Source organism: Pteropus medius, unplaced genomic scaffold (assembly GCF_902729225.1).
Source record: "Pteropus medius unplaced genomic scaffold, Ma_sr-lr_union100, whole genome shotgun sequence".
Taxonomy (NCBI): domain Eukaryota; kingdom Metazoa; phylum Chordata; class Mammalia; order Chiroptera; family Pteropodidae; genus Pteropus; species Pteropus medius.
In genome coordinates, this window is record NW_024344240.1 from 2,471,188 (window position 1) to 2,491,178 (window position 19,991).

General features: G+C 38.5%; 1 protein-coding gene across 2 annotated transcripts in view; it reads left to right on the plus strand.

Moving 5' to 3' along the window:
• ASPH (aspartate beta-hydroxylase) overlaps positions 1–19,991 on the plus strand; it is a 177,561-nt gene that overhangs the window by 71,638 nt on the left and 85,932 nt on the right. For both annotated transcript variants that reach the window (XM_039868860.1, XM_039868861.1), the window contains exons 12-13: positions 465–509; positions 10,623–10,664. In XM_039868860.1, the coding sequence (XP_039724794.1) occupies positions 465–509; positions 10,623–10,664 (87 nt within the window). The remainder of the gene's footprint in view (positions 1–464; positions 510–10,622; positions 10,665–19,991) is intronic.

Here is a 19,991-nt window from a genome sequence, read left to right on the forward strand (position 1 = left end):
TATTTTCGTAAAACTTTGTTGATAATAGTGACTTATTTTTACGATTCTATTTCAATTTCATTGCTTTTGTTCACGTGAAAATTAGAGTTATGAGTTAAAACATTAAAACATTTTTTTAAGAAGAAACAAGGTGCTTTAAATATCTTTCCTCAGTTCTATCAATTCTCATACACATTGTGGGTTTTAGTTTCTATCTCTTGCTGAGCAGTGAGGTTCGAGGTTAGGCAGGCAGCCTGTTGTACAGAACACTTGAAAAATGTACAACATTTTACAAAGTTATAGCTAATTTTTCTTTGTTGCGATGGTGTAAAAACCTGTTCTTTTTATAATGATTGCAATTGAATCCCCGCCCCCCCCAAAAAAAAATCTGTAAAAATAATCACTGTAACTTAAATACCAGCAATCCATATTTGAAATACTGGTCAGCAACATGTAATGGATTGTAACTCTATTATTTATTTTAGAAGTACGTGTGCCTCCAGCCGAAGAACAGCAGGAAATACCACCAGGTATGTGATAGTTCATCAAATGTGTTGCTTTTTCCTTTTTTGTTTAATTTAAAATATGGTGTTGATATTCAAACCAGCCGTGTGAACTAAATCTGTGAAGAGTAAAAGTCTCGAGACACAAGGATTAATTATACCTCAACTTAAAAAGAAAATTTTCTGTGTTTTGATCAGGTGAGCCAAAGTAATGGAAACTACATATCAGATTTCACTCTAGCACATATTCGTTGCCCTAGAATTAGAGGAGTGTTCGTGATCAAAGGACATGTGAGTTTTGCCATTACAGATGGAGGTAGTAGTGGAAGTTAGGTTTTTATTTTCTTCCTTTTTTTTGACTGACAGGCTATTTGATGGACGATATGGAACCAGAATTGCCTTAAGATGCAAGTTTAATAGTACATATATTTGCGACGTTCCCCGCTCCGCCCCCGCGAGGCCAGGCTGCCTACGACTTGTCAGGACCCTGCAGTCTTTCCTTTCAGTCCACTGTGCTGACCCAGTTCTTGACTTTCCCTTACCTTCCCCCACATGTCCCTCTCATCATCAGTAAATGTAAAGAATGGGAGAAGCATTTCAACCATGGCCTGTGCTTTCCAATGCATTTTGGAGGTGACATTAGCTGTACCTATAATCAGAAATGAACATGTAAACTTCCTGTTCTCATAGGAAAACAATGTTTTATTAAGATTTTCCAATTCTTTTTTTCCAAAGTGTATTTCTTCTTGTTTCTGTTTTATTTCCATTTTTCCCTTTTTGTGTCATTGGTTCAATTTTTACTCATATTTTTCACGTTATGCCTAATGTGAATTTCATAGCAATGATGTGCATTACTATTATTGATTTTGGTAGAGATAACTGTGCCTGCCAAAATTTATTGAATACTGAATTTCAAGGGAAAAACTTTTATAATCAAAGAATATTTTAAGTTATACCTCAGCTCATCTTTACTTAACAATTGGATGTTTTAGGTTTTGATAGTTGTCATACCATGTACATTTATAAAAATATGTACAAATACTTAAGAGAACTAAGTCGTTGGTATTGTAATATGAATGAGAAAAGAAATCCATGGAGAAATTGATCTTTTACATGGTGACTACTGGGTGTGTATATAGACTTGGTGTTCAGGAACGACACACAGCAAGGAAGGTTGATGTTTCTGTCCTACTTTTGTAGTTTGCTCTGTATTGTTGAGAGAGATGTCACAGAGTGTTCTCTTCTTTCTTGAGGAGGCAGAGCAGATTATTGAATTCGCATTTCGATTACTATCCATGTCTTTTAAAATCATGCGAAGTGAAATAAGCCAGACAGAAAAAGTTGAAAATCACATGACATCACTTATATGTGGGATATAAACCTAAAAGCAACAAATGAGCAGGACAAACAAACAGAGACTCATGGACATGGACTATAGACTAGTGGTTACCAGAGGGTGGTAAGGGGGAGGGGGGAGGTAGACGGGGTAAAGGAAGTCAAATATGTGGTGACAGAAGGAAATCTAACTATAGGAGGTGAACACACAGTGTAAACATGTATATGCCTTACTGTTTAAGTGTACAGCTGAACCAGTGTCACCATAAAAAAAAATTTTTTTTAATTGTTTTATAAGTATTCCTAAAAATACTGAGTTTCTGCAACATTTTTTCCAGTTACAGTACATTTTTTAATATTGACCTAACTTTAGTGAAGATATGAAAGGTAATATTATTTTCTGACCAAAAAGTTCTATGCTTTTATTTCCATGTTTTATAAACTAAGCACAAGAATTTCCTTGGAACATAGGTATAAAATACCAAATGGTTAGACTGCTGGGATAAAAGTGCTTTTTTAGATGAGATATTTAACAACTAAAGCACATAAAAATGAAAATTTGATTAATATACATACTTCCTGACATAATAAGCTCCCAGTAAATGGTAGCTATGGCTGTCACCATTTAGTAATTAATTAGCCTGATCTTTTTTATGGTTATACTCCTCTGTTATTTTTAAAAATTTATTTAAAAAAAAAAAAACATTTCTACTAGAGTTGACATTCAATATTATATTCGTTTCAGGTGTACAGCATAGTGGTTAGACATTTATATAATTTATGAAGTGATTCACCCAGTTAGTCTAGTACCCACTTGGCAGTATTCATAGTTATTACAATAATATTGACTATCTTCTCTATGCTGTACTTCACATCCCATGACTATTTTGTAAATACCAATTTGTACTTCTTAATTCCTTTATCTTTTTCACCCAGATCCCCAGTCCCCCTCCTATCTGGCATTCATTCACCAGTTCTCTGATCTATGAGTGAGATCATATGGTATTTGTCTTTCTTTGTCTGACTTACTTAGCATAATACCCTCTAGGTCCATCCAAGTCATTGCTAATGGTAAGATTTTTTTTTTTTTGTGGCCGAGTAATAGTCCATTGTAGCACCTCTTCTTAATCCAGTTGTCTATTGACGGGCACTTAGGTGGCTTCCATATCTTGGTTATTGTAAATAGCACTGCAGTGACCGTAAGGGTGCATGTATCTTTTTGAATTAGTGTTTTGGATTTCTTCAGATAAATTCCTTAAGTGGAATTGCTGGGTCACAAGGTAGTTCGATTTTGAACTTTTTGAGAAACCTCCAAACTGTTTCCCATAGCGGCCGCACCAGTTTGCAGTCCCACCAAGAGTGCACGAGCGTTCCCCTCCTTCCACAGCCTGGCCAGCACTTGTGTGTTGATTTACTGATGACAGCCACTCTGACAGGTGTGAGGTGATATCTCATTGTGGTTTTAATTTGCATTTCCCTGGTGATTAGGGACATTGAGCATCTTTTCACGTCTCTTGGCCCTCTGTGTGTCCTCTTTGGAGAAAAGTTTGTTTAGGTCCTCCACCCAGTAATTAATAATTGGATCGTCTGGGTTTTTTTTTTGTTGTTGTTGCTGTTGTTGAATTGTATGAGTTCTTCATAAATTTTGGACATTAATCCCTTATCAGATGTATCATTGGCAAATATCTAAGAGAAGCTGAATTCTGAAAGGCCTGTTCCGGAAGTTGTAGCCCATAATTTGGTGTCATAACAATCTGGTCAACCCGCTGCACAGTGTGGTCTGACCTTGCCGGAAGAGAATGTAGGACCGAGAGCTAGCAACAGTCATTTTCAGTGATTGTGCTTGGTTTGTTTATTTCTATTACCCTCTCTGTCTTAACTTTATATTACGATTTTTTATTATTCGCACTTAAAAAATAATAGCCAAAAATCTGTATTCATGATCTTTTGTACAGTAGGCTGATTGCTTTTGTAATGGTGTTTAATTGTGTATGTGATTGCAGAAACTGTGGGCACCCTAATTGTAGCGCCTGTCTTCTTACTGCCTTTTAATCTTTAAAATTCTTTTATTCAGGGAAAAACTCCAAAATGCTGGATATCAGTTCACTTTTTCCTGGCCCTCAGAATTTAATTGATAGTTACTTTGTCTTCCCTGATCATTCTAAGACTAATACATTCTAATACAGTCTTACTATTGCTTATTAAAGTCAATAAAAATATTTATTGGTGTGGTAATTCCGTGGGGCAGGAGCTATCTAATTTATCATTATTGTATCCAGCCATACACTAGGGGATAATGAATGCTTACGTTTAGTAAGCATTATCTAGGTTCTCTTCTAAGCACATTACATGAATTAACTCATTTATTATTTCCAGTAGCTGCAGGGGTAGCTATGCTGTTATCCCCATTTTACCGATGAGAAAATCAACACAGCACGGCGCAGTAACTTGCCTGAGGTCACAGAGCTGACAGCGATAGGACTGGATCGGTCCTTCTATCTGGTTCCCGTGTTCACACTCTCAGCTGCTGTGCTCTAGAGGATTTTAAATAAATGCAGGCCTAAGAGCTGATGAGTTTAGAGAGCTGTTTTGGTCTGATAAAACAGAAAATGTTGTATTCTTTGGTGTTTTTTTCTTAATGTACATTAGTATATCAGTTAGAACTCAGGAATGTTGAAGGTTAATTATGATTCAGTGTAGAAAAATAAGTTTTCCAATAGCTTAAATTTTGCTGTCTCTTTATGTTTGTGAATTTATAAGTGCTTTGCTGATAAACTCTTGGCAGGGATATAAAAGGTCAGTCCTAAAAACTGATCATTTTAAATCCCAGATTTTTAAAAATTGATTTTGGAATCCCTTTTTCTTTAGCAGATTTTCACATTTCTCCTCAAACTCATATTCTTACGTGAAATCTTATAACGTATGTCTAGCAATGTGACAGCATAAATATATGTAGCACAAATTGTATGATTTATGAAGGAATCACTTTAGAAATTCACGAGAGTAAAACTTCTTGCCAGATACTTTAAGACCATTTGACTAACTGGTTCCATCAATAATTTTTCTGTCATACCATGCCACGCACAAAAAATTTATTTTTATATTTTGTGATTATAATTGTGTTATCCAAAATGGAGATATGGGAGCATCAGTGTTTCTGGTCATTCTGCTGCTTCGCCAGAAGGTGGAGACTAGTAAGGGGGCGGATGTACGAACCTTGGCCGGAAACAGTGGAGCCTGAACTGTGGGAGAAGGAATAAAGAGGGGGCTTGATTTCCTAGAAATCAGACTTGTAAATAATTTGACGGGTGAGAGGGCTGAAGCGGGGGTAGAGTCAGGATGGTGCCCGTGTGTCTGACTCGAATGAATAAACGATGAAACCTAATGGAGACGTAGAAGGCAGGACATGGAGAGTGGCAGGGACGTGACCAGCCTGCCTTTGGAGGTGTCGGGTTTGCCACTCGGTGTGCCACTTCTGAGTGGAGTTGTCCTTGAAGATCTAGGAGCATTTATTTAAGTTGTTCAAAATTATAACTGGGCTTTAGTTTGTTTGCCTTTTTATCAGTACTCATCATTCTACTTTGAACAACTTACCTTGGTCTCAGGGTATTTTTGATTGCACAGGTTACAGAAATGCTTGTTCTTATAGTGTCTTTGTTCAGCATCCTGTCTTTGAGTTTCATACACATAGTTAATGTAAAATAATTTGGTCTTATTGTTATTTACTATAAAAATACTACATTTAAAAAAAATTTGTTCTACATTGATGGCTGTACTGACTGTTTCCAGTTTGGGGCTGTTGTGAAGAAAGCTGCTATGGCTGTTCTTGTACATGTCTTTTTCGTGGACATAAACACTTATTTCATTAGATGTATAAAAGTATGCATATAATTTCTAGTTTCTTCACCTTAGCACCAAATAATTCTGCTTAGACAAAAATTTCTGGTTACACATAGAAACGCACATAACACATGTAAATGGATGGATGGATGGATGGATAGATAGATGAAGGAAGGAAGGAAAGAAGGAAGGAAGGAGGGAAAAAAGGAAAAATTGGATGAGTCTTCATCTGTTCCAGATCATTTTCTCTAATTGTAATAGATCCAATGCTATGAGAGAAAAATAAATCGATACTAAAGTTTGGAATGAGAAAGTATTTGCGGAAAGTTTGACAGGAATGAATTTTCTTTCAAAATCCTTAATTTTTTTAATTGACTTTATATTGTCAATTATATTAAAATTGGCATAAAATTATTAAAGTAATATATTTTAACCGCAACTTACAGTATCCAGTTGCTCCTTGAAAATCCTTCCTATATTTGTTTTTCAAATACCGTACTAGTTTTTTTTTCTCAATTATGTGCCTTTTTAGTACAGTGAAAAGATTGATGGGAGAAAAATATTAATGCTTATATTTCTCAAAAGAGTGAAAAACTTAAATTCAGTTGTAATTCTCAGATGCCCTAAAGAACCTCAGTTTTCATCAACAGCTTTGCAGGTCACCCCAGGAACTTCTCTAGGCAGTTAACCGTTCTGTTATCAAGTTGCCCTTAAAAACAGCAGCACAAAAGCAAAAAAGCATTCACTTCTGTTGGTGGGTTTTTAAAAAGTCAATGAAAATGAAGCAGTTTCACAGTCTATGTCTAGTTGGTCCTTTAATTTAGATTTCCCCTTATTTTTGCAGATACTTAAAGCTTCAGAAAGACTGCCCCCACTTCCACAGGAGGACCAGCCTAACCATACGCTCCAAAAGATGGCTGTGATAGATCTTGTGAAGTAATTACTGAGCAGATCAAGATCTTTGGGAATGAACACTAAAGATGTTTTGAATGAATCATAGTCCACTGGCATTTTAGTGTATTTTTTTTAGAAACAAAAACTACATGTAATGTTACATTCCTGCATGTCCTTTCTTGATAGCGTTAGTGAATCCATTGCATTTTCTTTTGTGTGTGTGACTCGGCTTTTACTCCTACCTACATTGATGTGTGTTTTCCAGACAGCAGTTAATAATTATATTGATGATGTAGCGGCATTTGTCTTGACAGAGTTTTAATATATATTATTAGGAATTAACACTGTGTTCAGCTGATTTGTGCAAACTGCGTTAAACGGGATTTAAACACTGTTAGAGGTACCTTGCGTTAGCACCCTTGAAAACACTAGTAGAGGTCATCATTATCTGTGAAGATTTGAGTTGTATATATCTGCACTGATATCCTTAAAAAAAAGTCTTTATTAACTTTGAGTATTCAAGGTAGAATTCAGAATTTCACATTCCTTTAGCTTTTAGCTCGTTAAATAGAGAAAATAATATTTCAGCAAAAGTTTTAAATTATCGTGGTTAATTTATTTTTCAGAATGATGAGGGGAAACTGAAATTCCTCATTAGGGCAAAGAGAAAAGACATGGCCTGCTATATCACACAAAAACGCTTTTCGGCAACTTGGATTAATGACATATAATAGCTGTCGTCCATTTAGTATTTGTTTAAATTTTAGAAAATCAATATAAATTACTGGTGCATAACTTAAAGATTGCTCTGCCTTTGGGTAAATAAGTGATGCTCTCCCAGCACCAAGGACGGCAGGTGCTCTCACCAGTAAGGTCACCCACGCCCCTCGCAGGCTTGCTTTGGGGCGTGTGGAGAGCACTCACGGAGCCACACGCCTGCTGCGTTTCCACACGCACGAGCCTTTTCCTGCTACTCTGAAACATTTCTTCTATTTTTAATGTGGTTCATTTGTGGCTCAGGAATAGTTGCTGTGACGAAAATTTTCATTCGTTAGCAAAGAAGGTAGCTATAACATCCTTTTGAAAGGACCATGAGCTACATAAAAAAGCCATAACAAGTGGTTTTATTTACTAGTCAGGGGTAGCTGTTGATTATGTTAACATTGAAGATAAGGTAATGTTTTTCCTGCTTTTAGGGTTAAAATCAAAAAAGATTTTATATTTTCATCATTATAGATCATAATGTAATATTATAATATAGTAAGTTATGCATGCTGATCCAACGTGTAGTGAAACCTCAAATAATAAGAAAAGCAATAATTTTCTAAAGCTGTGATATGGGTAATATAAATTCTAATAAAGCTCTTCATATTGTGAATCATAGAACACTACTTTTTATAAAGCCATATATATTTTTTTTTAGGGAAACTTAGGAGTGACATAAAAAAGATAAATGAATAAAATAAATTCTACTGGATTTTTGTATATAATCATCTCTAGAAATAGAGGATTCATTATGCTGTGGTCAACTTCAAATACTTTTTAATTCCAAATATCTGAATTAATGAGCCTTTACAAATATATGCCATGCTGGGCAACATCAGTGGATTTTCTAAAAATAATATAAATGTCTTTCTGTTTAATGTTATTTGAGTGCAATAAAATGCAGAATTCTTCTTTATACTGTCATTCTGAAGTATATTTTTTATTTCGTTACATAATAAAATTGGTTCATTTTGGACTTACTGGTATTTTAGAATACTATAAGCATTTTGATGACTAAAATCACCAAGGAATACCTTTAGCCCCTTCCCTAACCTGTTTCTGGTATTTTGTTTAAAATTTGTTTAAAATTTACTATTATGCTCCATTTCTGGGGGCAGGATTACAGTGAAATAGCCCTGGTGCCCATCCTTTGCAGGTTTTGTTCAGTCCTCGTTTGGTTATTCCCTGGCAAGGCCACTCCCACCTCACTCCCTGTACCTTGTGATCCTCTGACCATCATCTTGGGAGGATAGTCATCCTGGTTTGAGCTTCTCGAGTTCTAGAAAGTGTTGTTTTCTCCACCATGCCTAAAAGAAACAATTAGAATAAGACTTGAAACTAAGAGTGAGCAAACTCACTTTCACCGACTGCACTTACTCTGCTAAGAGCTTCGTGTGTGTGAGGTAGTTGCGTTTCCCAGTAGATGGACGTCATCCCTGCTCACAGACCAGGAAACAGGGCAAGGCTGAACCGCCTACCAGCCCGAGGCCATTCACGGTACTCTGGAGTGAGTACCTGGCACCAGGGAATGCGTTACTGAGGGTTGTGCAGGTGTTGCTGACACCCCTAGAAAAACAGCTCCTTGAGATTTTTGATTCTTTTCTTCAGTCCTGTATCCCTGATGCCAACGAGAGTGCATCCTATTGAATGATGGATGCACTGCCTAACTTAATGACGAGGTTGTAGTTAATAAGATCGAGGTGTTTTTGTTTTTGTTTTTAAATATCCTAGGTACCATCTGTAGCACTGGCCAGAAAGTGTTATGGCAGTCAAATTTATAAAACATACTCTGCATAAGTCAAGACCTGACACTTCTTAGGCATTTTTTCTTTTTCTAGAAAGGTAAAAAACAGCACAGTGGAAAGATCATATGCTTTGAAATGATGTCAACGGCTGACCTTGATAACTTTGGGCATTCTACTTTCTCAGCTTCCTCCTTTGCACAGAGAGAGATAAGACCTTTCGCTATCGGGTGTCAGGGACAAGAGGTATATGCGATACGCTTAGTACTAAGCCTGACACACTGTAGCTTTCAAAGTTAGTCCCCTTCCTCTCACCTAGGGCTGCAAGGGAGAACAATGCTTGACCTGAAAAAAGTCCTTCCTTGCATCAGAAGCCTGCCTCAGATTTACTTCTCACGTCCCCCAAATGAAATGTTTTATAGGAATCAATATAGGAAACTAGGGACCAAAAAGTCAAGTGCTCCGTGATTGCGTCTGTGTTCCCACCCCAGACGGCACCCACATCCTCTCATGTCTTCTGTGAGGAAAGGCCAGAGTCTGTGATTTTTCATCAGTCTCCCAAGCTGCTCCATCCCTACGCCAACGTACGCACACACACACGTTCCTAGAAACACCCAAAGACCCGATAAGTACCTCCTGCGACTGCAATCAGCTGATCTACCTTGAAAATTCACTAGATGCTAACCTGTATTAAACAGTGGGCCAGATGTGAGGTTATAAATGAATGTAGCAGCTTGATTACCAGCACAAGGTCAGGTCGCGTGCTGGTCTCTTCCCTGTGAGATGGCTGTTCTTTGGCCAGTGCAGGTTCTGGGTAGGTTTCACTGTCTGTGGGAACCCCGTTTGTGGGTGAGACACTAAGTGTGATCGATTCCCTTGGAGAAAAGCTGACAGAGGGGGGCTCTTGGGCTCAGGTCAGGCACCTGCCAGCAGCTTACCTGTGTGTGTGTGTGTGAAGTCCTTAGAGGAACAAGACTAGTGTTCTCTGTCATGTGACACATTCCTTTAAAGCACATGGTACCTATTACAGTTTATGTTTTTAGGAGACAATAAAAAATATTGAACAAGCTTTTTAAAAAATGTATCGGAGTGACATTGGTTAATAAAATTATATAAGTTTCAAGTGTACAATTCAATAATACATCATCTGTATATTGCCTTGTATGTTCACTGTCGTCACCATGTTTGACACCCTTTACCTGTATCTACCTCCCTCATACCCCCTTTGATGAGGGCTTCTACCTACCCCAGTTTGTCTTCATTCTCATACAGTGCTTGCGGTGGTAAAGATCACCCGTATCCACTGTGACAGAGGAGAAACCCGTAGCCTGGCACCTGAAACCTTGTCACTGCTCAGTGACTTCCACAAGTAATTCAAATGAGTCTAATCTTAATATTTTTAAACAAAGTTTGTATGCAAAGAACTCAGAATTTAGAAAAATTTAATCGTTTGCCCAGAAATATTAAATCCTATTGATTTGAATTCATTAAATATAGTCCTATATTTTGAGATATCGAATGGTGACTTTCACAGTACTTATTTTGTTTTGTCTTTCCTTTCCAGAAACAAATAGGAAAACAGATGACCCAGGACGAAAAGAAAAAGGTGAGACTATCAAATAACCAGCCTTTCAAATATACATCTGAAGAAGTCATCAGATCATCCATAACCCAAATGATGGTTTTGTTTTATATCACTAGTTAAGATTAATTGCCACTGGGTTTATTATATCATTGTTTTTTGTCGACAAACATTAATATTCTACATAGACATTTATAGCTAAGGCTCTGGAGAGAGATTGCCTGGCTTCTAATCCTAGTTTTGCCATTTTTATGTGTCCTTGAGAATTATTTAACCTCTGTACCTCAGTTTCCTCTTCTGTCATCAACTTCAGAAACCATGTTGTGTTCTTCAATAGTAATTAAGTAAAAATACATGTAGAGTGCTTAAAGTAGTGTCTAGCACAGGCAAAGCACTTAGGAAATGTTACATATTATTTATTGTCACCTGTGTTGGTAACTGTTCTAGGTACACAGCGCATTATCTTTTTTCAAGGAACTCTAAATTGTTTGGAAAGGGGAACGTGCAAAAAAGCTATATCCGTGTAGAAAGGATCATCTCTGCCTTCTAAGAGTTTATTACAAAGGCATTCTCATAAATTGAATAACTCTGCAATTATAACTTAATTCTTATAAAAGTTTCTAAACTTTGAGTTAGGAGCTGTTTTTAAAGTTAAAAAATTATATGGATGATCACAACAGTGGTTGTACTTTTAGTACCAATTGAATGATAAAATCTTCAGTGATGAAATATTACAATTTTAGGAATGCCTTTAATTTGTAGTGGTGAAAGCAGTGGTATGTTGAAAAGCTACAGGACACATAATGTACAAGATCTAACCTACTCAGTATTTAAATAATACGTGATGAGTCGCTGGCCTCTGGCCATAAGTTTATAGCTCCGAGGCTGGGAACTAGGCATCTAACTCATGCATTTTTTTTTTCTGACTGATTGTTTTTCATTTTTTATCAAAATGATGTAGAGATACAGTTTTAAAAGTTACGACTTAAAGAAAAACAGTAGTCATCTACGCTACTACTCTCTATCCATGAGTCCCATTCCCAGCTTCCTTTCAGCTGTTTCTCCTATGTCCAAATAGCTTGTTAATTCTGCATTTTCTCCTCAGTATTGGAAGCTGTCGGTCGACTTTTGTGTCTAGAGGTCTGGGATTTAGCTCAGTCATCATGCCCAAGCTCGCCATGCCGCCTTGCCTCCCCTCCCTTCCAGCACCTTCGTGATATACGATGTTAGACAGGGATAAGCACTAGGGAGAAACAGCAAAGCAGGTATCGGCAGCTTTTGATAGAACTAATCACTTCCACTATTCCAGAACACGTCCTGCGCTTGGCCTGCCACAGAGCACATTCTCTAGGCTTTTCCACTCTGCGTTGTTTGCTTTTTCTCAGCCACTTTGGAGGGACGCTCCGCATCTCGCTGACCATCAAACATCAGAGTGCCCTAGGACTCAATCCTCAGAGAGTTTCGATTTACACACACTCCCTTGATCGCATCTAATCTCATGGCTTTAAATATCTCACTATGTCGAAGATTACCGCATTTACCCTCAGCTTGGGTTTCTTCCCTGAACGCTAGGCTGGCATATCCAGCTGTCTGCCTGACGACCGCAATCCGATCATCGCTTCAAACTTAATAGGTGTAAAACTGAACCCCTGACCTTCTCCCTCTACAAAACCCACTCCTCCTGCGAATGTTCTCTTTCGCGCCTCCCCAGTATGCCATCGGCAGACCCTGTCAGCCTTCTCCAGAGCACATCTGGAATCCAGCTACTTCCTGCCACGCCACCCACTCACTACCCCCAGGATCCAGCCACCACCATCTTTTGTCTGGATTATTCCAGTTCCCTCCTAACTGGTTTTCCTGCTTCCACCTTTGTCTCTATAATCTTTCTCAATACAGTAGCCGTATTGCTGCTTTTAAACCTAAATCGTATCCTGTCGCCTAGATGTCTCCAGCATCTTCATATCTTCCTCGGAGTGGAAACAAAGTCCTTTGCGGTGGTTTACAAGGCCTCACACAATCCCTTCTCCCTTCTTCCGATTTCCTCCCTAACCTCAGGAGCTATACCTCTCTCCTTTGCCGATGCTACTCCAGACACACCGGCTTCCTTGCCGAGCACACACTGGACGCAGGGGCTCTGCACTGGCCATTCCCGCCAGGCGGAGCGTTCTCCCCCAGATCCCCACCAGGCTCGCTGCTTTAGTCTTTGTTCACCTCTTGCCCTCTCGGTAAGCCTCCCGACCCATCTGATTTCAGATTGCAACCCCCTTACACTCTGCTTCCTTGCTTGCTTTTCTCCAAAGCAGTAACCACCATGTGATTGTATTTGATAGTTTAATTCTTAGTGTTTATTTTCTGAACCTCCCACTGAAATCTGATTTCTATGAAGACACATTTTTGTCTGTTTTGCTCACTGCTCCATTGGCTGTGCCTGGCACCTGGTAAGCACTCAGTAAATATTTGTTGAAGGAATTTCTATTATTTTTTAATCACTAGGGATTAATATGAATAGACATTAAAGGCTCTGTAAGACCTTAACTGTAGTAGTAAGAATGAGACCCAGATAGCACCCCTAGGATAAAAATTGATGGGAGACCCAAAACTTCACTGGGAGAGCCCAAACTATGGGAAATCTATGGGACACCAAAACTGTAGTCACCCTGGGGTAAGAAGGCTCTGCCGTTGTCATCTCTAAAAAAAAACAAAGCGATCATATGGTCTCTTCTGTGACTTAAGTGTCTAAGTCAATAGACCCAGGAAATCGTCATGTTCACACTCTTTGGAGCACAGAACTAACGAGAAGAAAACCTGTATTTAAAAACACTTTAACACTTCAGTTTCTTCGTCCAGAAGTGAGGATAATGATTCTTATGCCTCACAAGGTATACTTTTACATCGTGGAAGAATAAAGTGAAAATAATATCTGAAAATAATAAATGCAATCTGCTACTATTATCATTATCTAAACTTCAGTCTACTACTATTATTTTCCAAATATCTGTACTTTGGGTTGCTTTTGATTAGCAGTTAAATTGGTTGACTTGGGGATATGACATAGGTGTGCCAATTTTAAACTTTTGTTAAAACGGGACTTTTAAAATGTTCACATGTACTATAATAAATTATAAAAGCAAATGTATTTTTAGCTCAAAAAGTAAGACTTAATTTAAGAATAAAGAATGTTTTTTTTTTTAATTGAATAAATTTAGCTTTACAAAAATCACTAAAATGATCCACATCACTCAGTTTGCCTTGGGCCAACAAGTATTTTGTCACGAGGCTTTAAGACAAAGACCACTAATGTAGACTGAGGCTGCTCTTTGGGACCGAATTTACTCAAGTCTCACTCTGTATCCCAGACAGCAACCCAGAGGATAACAGAGAAGGGACGTAAATCCTCTGTGCTTTCTTGTTTTCCTGTCTGACATTGGTTAGAGAAATAAACACTTTTAAGGAAAGCCTTGGTGGTCTTGACAGCCCCTTATTTTTACCCTTCTCCCCACCATGTTGTTAAGGGTTGAGTTATATGTCAGATTCAGACCTTTCCTACAAATCAACACATCCCCATTACAATTAAAGTCAATTGCATATAATTTTTTTAAACCTCAAATTTCAGTGGCTTAAACAAGATAAGAGTTTATTTCTTACCCACATAAATAACCTAGGACCAGTTTAGTGGCTCATCAGGGACCAGCTCCTCTCTCGCCATTTTCCCATCCTTAGTTCATAACCTCATGTTCCAAAAGGGCTGCTCTAGCACCAGTCATTGGAGCCACATCCAGATAATAGGAAGGAATGAAAGGCAAGGAGTAGTAGGCTTCATCGAAGAATGATGTTTAACTGACAGAATTTTATGAAAGCTAAAATTCAGTATTCTGGTTCTAAAGAAGAAGGAAATACTGAATATTGAGAGAAATCAGCAATGTGTAGGCTGAGGCAAGCTGTATTTCACTCCTTTCCATTTTTTAGGAAAATGGCTACTGCTCTATGCTAAAAAGTTTGATAAGACATCAGAGTTTGTTTATTAAAAGACTATCAACTTATCATTTACCAAAAAAAAAAAAAAAAATACTGATTTATTTATCCACTTAAATACTTGCATGCCTGCTACGTGCCAGGCACTATGCCAGGCCAATGGACATAGGTAGAAAGTAAGACAGACAGGATTCCTGCTTTCACAGCATGCACGTCTCACGAGGGAGTCCTGTGACACACACACGGACTGAAGTGGTGATAGGCTCTGAAGGTACCAGCAGGAGAGTGCTGGAGGGAGCAGCGAGGGAAGGGAAGAAGGTCTCAGGGGGTTAGTGATGCGTGCAAGGCTGTGCGAACAGTCAGCCGAGGGCACTCTGAGCAGAGGAGCCATCTGTGCAAACATCCTGAGGTGGGAATGAAGGGTCTGGGGAGCTGGAGCACCCTGAATAACCCAACAGCGTGTGCGATGCAGTCAGAGAGAAAGTCAGGAACCAGGCTATGGCACGGAGTCTGGACGTTTTGCTTCATCCAGTGGGATTCCATACCCAGCCATGCAGGTGTCTGCACCAATCAGAGCCTTTCTCGTTCACATACTGACTGGTTGGCTCTGGGAGGTCTACCTGGGCACATTCTTCAAAAGGTAGAGAGAGGGGAGAGTGGATTGTGGGCGTTGTTTATTGCACATGGTGAACTCTGGCACACCCTGCCCCAGACTGCTCACTCTCCAGAGGCTCCGTTTCATCCTTAGGGGCCATGCCTCCCTCCGCAAGGCCTGGGACACGGCACAGTGTTATCCTCCAGGGGTTCTGATCCTAAAGGGAACATTCAGGGGAGTGGGGCTGGGCTCCCCTGACTGTTTCTTCATGGAAACAGTGGAATCAGTGTGACAGCTTCTCTTGATTGGTTCATCACTCCTCATCATGCAAAACCCACAGTTTCCAGCAGTACCAACCAAAAGATATTTGTAACTACAGTATGTTACTGAGTGTGAAATGCAGGAATAAATGTTACTATAGATTTATTGAAAACCCTATTTAAGCAAATTGTTAGCTTTGGGAATTCCTTTTTTTTTTTATGCAGATTTATGTGATGCTGTTAACAGATAGGGGAGAAGGAAGGGGAAGTCTTCTAGTTTTGGAATATGCAGTAAAAACATTAAATGTGTTTTAATAGTTTGACTTCAGATTCATCATGTAGAAATGGAGGGGTTTTTTTTTCATGGTAATTATAAATTTGCCTTGAGACAAATTATTAGATTTTAGGTTTGTCTAATTTTCTACTCGTGTTATCATCTTCCCGTAAATATACTGATGAGGAAATACTGATGGCAGTGGAAAATTTCTCTTTTTTTACTTAGAATTAATAATTATACGATTCCTTTCTTTTAGAGAGTTAGATCTAGTTCATTTTGATAGAGTCACGAGTTTGGGATAGGGTTTATTCCAAAATAGGCCCACACTTGGAGTTGGCAGATTCTTGAATTGAATCAGATTATTTATATTTGTTTTAGATAAAATTGCTGTATCAGTTTCTCCCCACTGGATGTCATCTTTTCCCATAGATTCCATATTCCATAATCATAAAATACGAGTGTGAACTACGAAGTAATGCGATGCAAAAATGGCTTATTAGATGTCAAATTCAAACAATGATTTTTTATTCATTTACTCTGTAACATATTTGAGTACCTACTGGGTACCAGGCCCTGTTTTAGGCACTGGGGCCAAAGCAGTCAATAAAAACAAAGCCCAGTTCTCATGGTACTTAACTTTTGCGTGTGTGTGTGGATGTGCAATTAGAATGTAATAGGCAGTGATAAGTGTGAAAAAGAACATCAAACAGGACAAGAGTCCAGAGAATGACAGCGGGCAGGGGTCTTGCTCTAGAGATAGGCCTCTAGACACTGACATTTGAAGATGCAAGGGAGTGAGCTGTGCAGCCACTTGGAAAAGTGAGTTCCCGGGTGCAGTGGCACATTCATAGTCCCGAAGGTGTGTGAGGACCAGTGAGGAGGTGTGGCTCGTGAGGAGAGTGTGAGGGGAGAGGGGAGTGTGAGACGTCGCAGAGGTTGCAAGGATCCGAAGGATCCTAATCACAGCGGCCTTCGAAGAGAGGCTTTGCTATTATCTTGAGGGAGACTGAAAAGCACTGGGAGATTCCAAGCTGAAGATTAATATGATCTTCCTTGTTTTAAAAAGCTGATTCTCGCTTTAGGGGTGCAAGATTGGAAGCAGGAAGACCACTTAGACAATTGCAGAAGTCCAGGTGAGAGATGATGAAGGCCAGGTTTAGGATGTGGGGTAGACAGAGGTGGTGAGTGGTGGCTAGATCTGCATATGGTTGCTTTAGAGTCACTAGGATCTGCTAATGGATAGGATATGGAGTAAGCGAGGAAGCAAAACTGACTCTAAACCTTAAAAGATGTGCTTTAACAAATTCATCGAATATAAAAGTATCTAATATGTTATTGATTTAATATAAATCAAATGTCTCTTATTTGAGGATTGATGAGTCTTTAAAGAAATTTGAGGAGCAACAGGATACCCATGCTGATAAAACATGTTTTTGCTTGTGTGTGAGCACGTGTGTGTGTGAGAGACAATTGTATTTGGATCAGGGACTTTTCTTGAAATTCTCCTTTGATTAGACCAATATTTCATATCCCATTATGTTATTTATTACAATTAAGGATATGCATAAACAGTATGTTTTGGGAATGTCATTAAGAAGGCATTTAAAGATTGCCTAGTTATTATTTGTATTCTTTAAAAAGTAATACTCAGTGCCTTAGCTAAACACCAGATGGCACTAGAAAACAAGTCACATTTAACACTAAATTTTTCTTTACAGAAATCACATTTGTAATGCAATTCAAAGAAAAGGCTGAGATGGCTGTGCATAGCCAGTAAATAGCTTGGTGCAGCTAGTCTCATATGACTGCTCCTGTGTTTTCCATGGTCACGAGGAAAATAAGATAGAACCAGCAAGGGCAATAATCAAGCCTAAAGAAGTTTTTTCATTAAAAAAATTCTATGAAGTTTTTCCTGGGATTTTTATAAATGAATGAATGAATGAATGAATGAATGAAAAAATAAATGTGTGTGTGTGTGTGCGCGCGCGCGTATGTGTGTGTGTCTAGAAGGGGAAAGAAAAGTAGAAATAGACAGAAGACAGACACAGAGATTTATTTTAAAGGATTGGCTCATGTGATTATAGAGAGTAGCAAGTCCAAAATCAGCAGAGTAGGCAGGCAAGCTGGAGATCCGGCGTAGAGCTGATGTTTCACCTGGCTCCAAAGGCGGTCTGGAGGCCGGATTCTGTCCCCTTTGTGGGAGGAGAGGGGTCTTTTTCTTCAGGCCTACAAATGATTGAGGGAGGCCCACTCGTACTATGAAGGATAATCTGCGTTATTCAGAGTCTACAGATTTAACCCAGTTCCTGTTTGCCCGGAGAATACTCGCTGGTGGTGCTAGCGGCTGGGGCGTTTACCCCAAGCTAACTCGTGGATTACAGCCCTAACCTCACCTCCAAAGTTTGCCATGAAATATCTCGCTTTTATTATTATTTTCTCATCACTCTAGTATATGGATAGTTTTTAGAAACAAATAATATTCTATTTATAGCATTCTATTTTTAATAGTTCAGTCGCTGAAAATGTCAAATCCTAGAAAACGTAGCATTCCTGCACTTAATGTTAAGTGAATGCTGGCCACGAACTGCACTTTTTTTTTTCCTAAATGGGAAAAGGTTAAATGTTAATCTTATCTAAAAAAGTACCTTCACCGCAACATCTAGTCACGTTTGACCAAATACCTGGTTACCATGGCCTAGTGAAGTTGACACATAAAATTAATCAACACATCCCCCTGTTAGCTGAATAAATAGTTGTTGCATGAAAAAATGTGGTAAATCCCTTTTCCTTTAATTGTCTCTTCATCTAATGGTGATAATATGAGATACAAATGATGGACAGGAAGAGTATATAAGCGCAAATATCAAAGTATGAATGAACTTTAAGCATATCCAATGTACTACATTTTAAGTTATTTTCATATAGGTTCTCATTCAGTTCTTACCAAAAGATCTTATGAATTAAGTATTTTACAACCATTATTTCTTCAAGAATTTTTTTCTTCTCTCTCTGCTACTTCTGGTATCTATCTATATGTTATAGGAATCTATTACATGTCGGACTGAATGATGATGTTCCCACAGGTATCTGAAATTTCATTAATTTTTTTTCCTTTGGATTGTATAATTTCTATTGCTCTATCTTTAAGTTCACTGATTCCTTCTTTTGCCATTTCATATCTGCCATTGAGCTCATCTAGTAAAATTTTCATTACAGCTACGATTCTTTTCCACTATAGATTTATAATTTTTTTATCTGTTTCTTCCTTAATGTCATGTTTTTCTTTAATTTTTTTGTACTCATTTATAATCACTGATTTGAAGTGTTTTTCTGATAAACTCAGTATTTGGGCACACTTGGAGGCAGTTGATATTGACTGCTGTTTTTTTTTTTTAACTGAGGATGGCTCAGGAGATTTCTGTTATTTGCATGCCTCATAATTTTTGCTTAAAAGCTGGACTGTAGATATAATTTGTTATAGCAACTCTGGAATTTCTTTTGTTTTTTAATGAGGATTGTTAGTTTCTAGTAGACTTGGTATCTAGTTAATTTGCCTGGATTCAAACTGAAAATTTGTTTTCCCTGCAGTATGAAGCAGTACTGCCTCTGCTCAGGTGTTTTGACTTCCAGCTCTGTTTTTTAAGTTTAGCACTCTGGTGGATGGGAGTGGAGGTACCCTGTGCCTGCATAGTCCAATGGTCTGCTATAGATTTGGGCAGAATTTATACTCAGATGTGGGGGCTTGCATCTGGGATTCGCCATCTAAATTATCAATTGTTCTGCCAACTCCAAGTTTTGCCGTCTTATGCCTCAAGCCAGTAGAGCTTCTGTTTTCTGCTTCCCAAACTGTGTGTATTGAGAAATGTATTCAGACAAAACAGAACAAACGCAGATTTCACCAGAAGCAGTTCTATCTTTCAAAGACAGATTTCTGTAGTAGTTAGCCTCCAAGAAGGCCCCAATGAGTTTTGCCTCCTAGCCTTCATGCCTCTATGTAGTCCTTTCTCCATTGAATAGGGCTGACCTCTGTCACCAATAGGGCATTGCAGAAATGACAGTGTAACTTCCAGGGCGAGGTCATAAGACATTGGCAGCTTCTACCTTGCTCGTCTTTGAGCGTGTGCTCTGGGAAAACCAGCTGCCATGTCATGAGCATATACAAGCAGCCCTTTGGACGGGTCTGTGTAGCAAGGAGCTTGTGTCAGATGACAGTTTATGGTAGTTGTAAGGTGCTAAGTTGGGGGCCG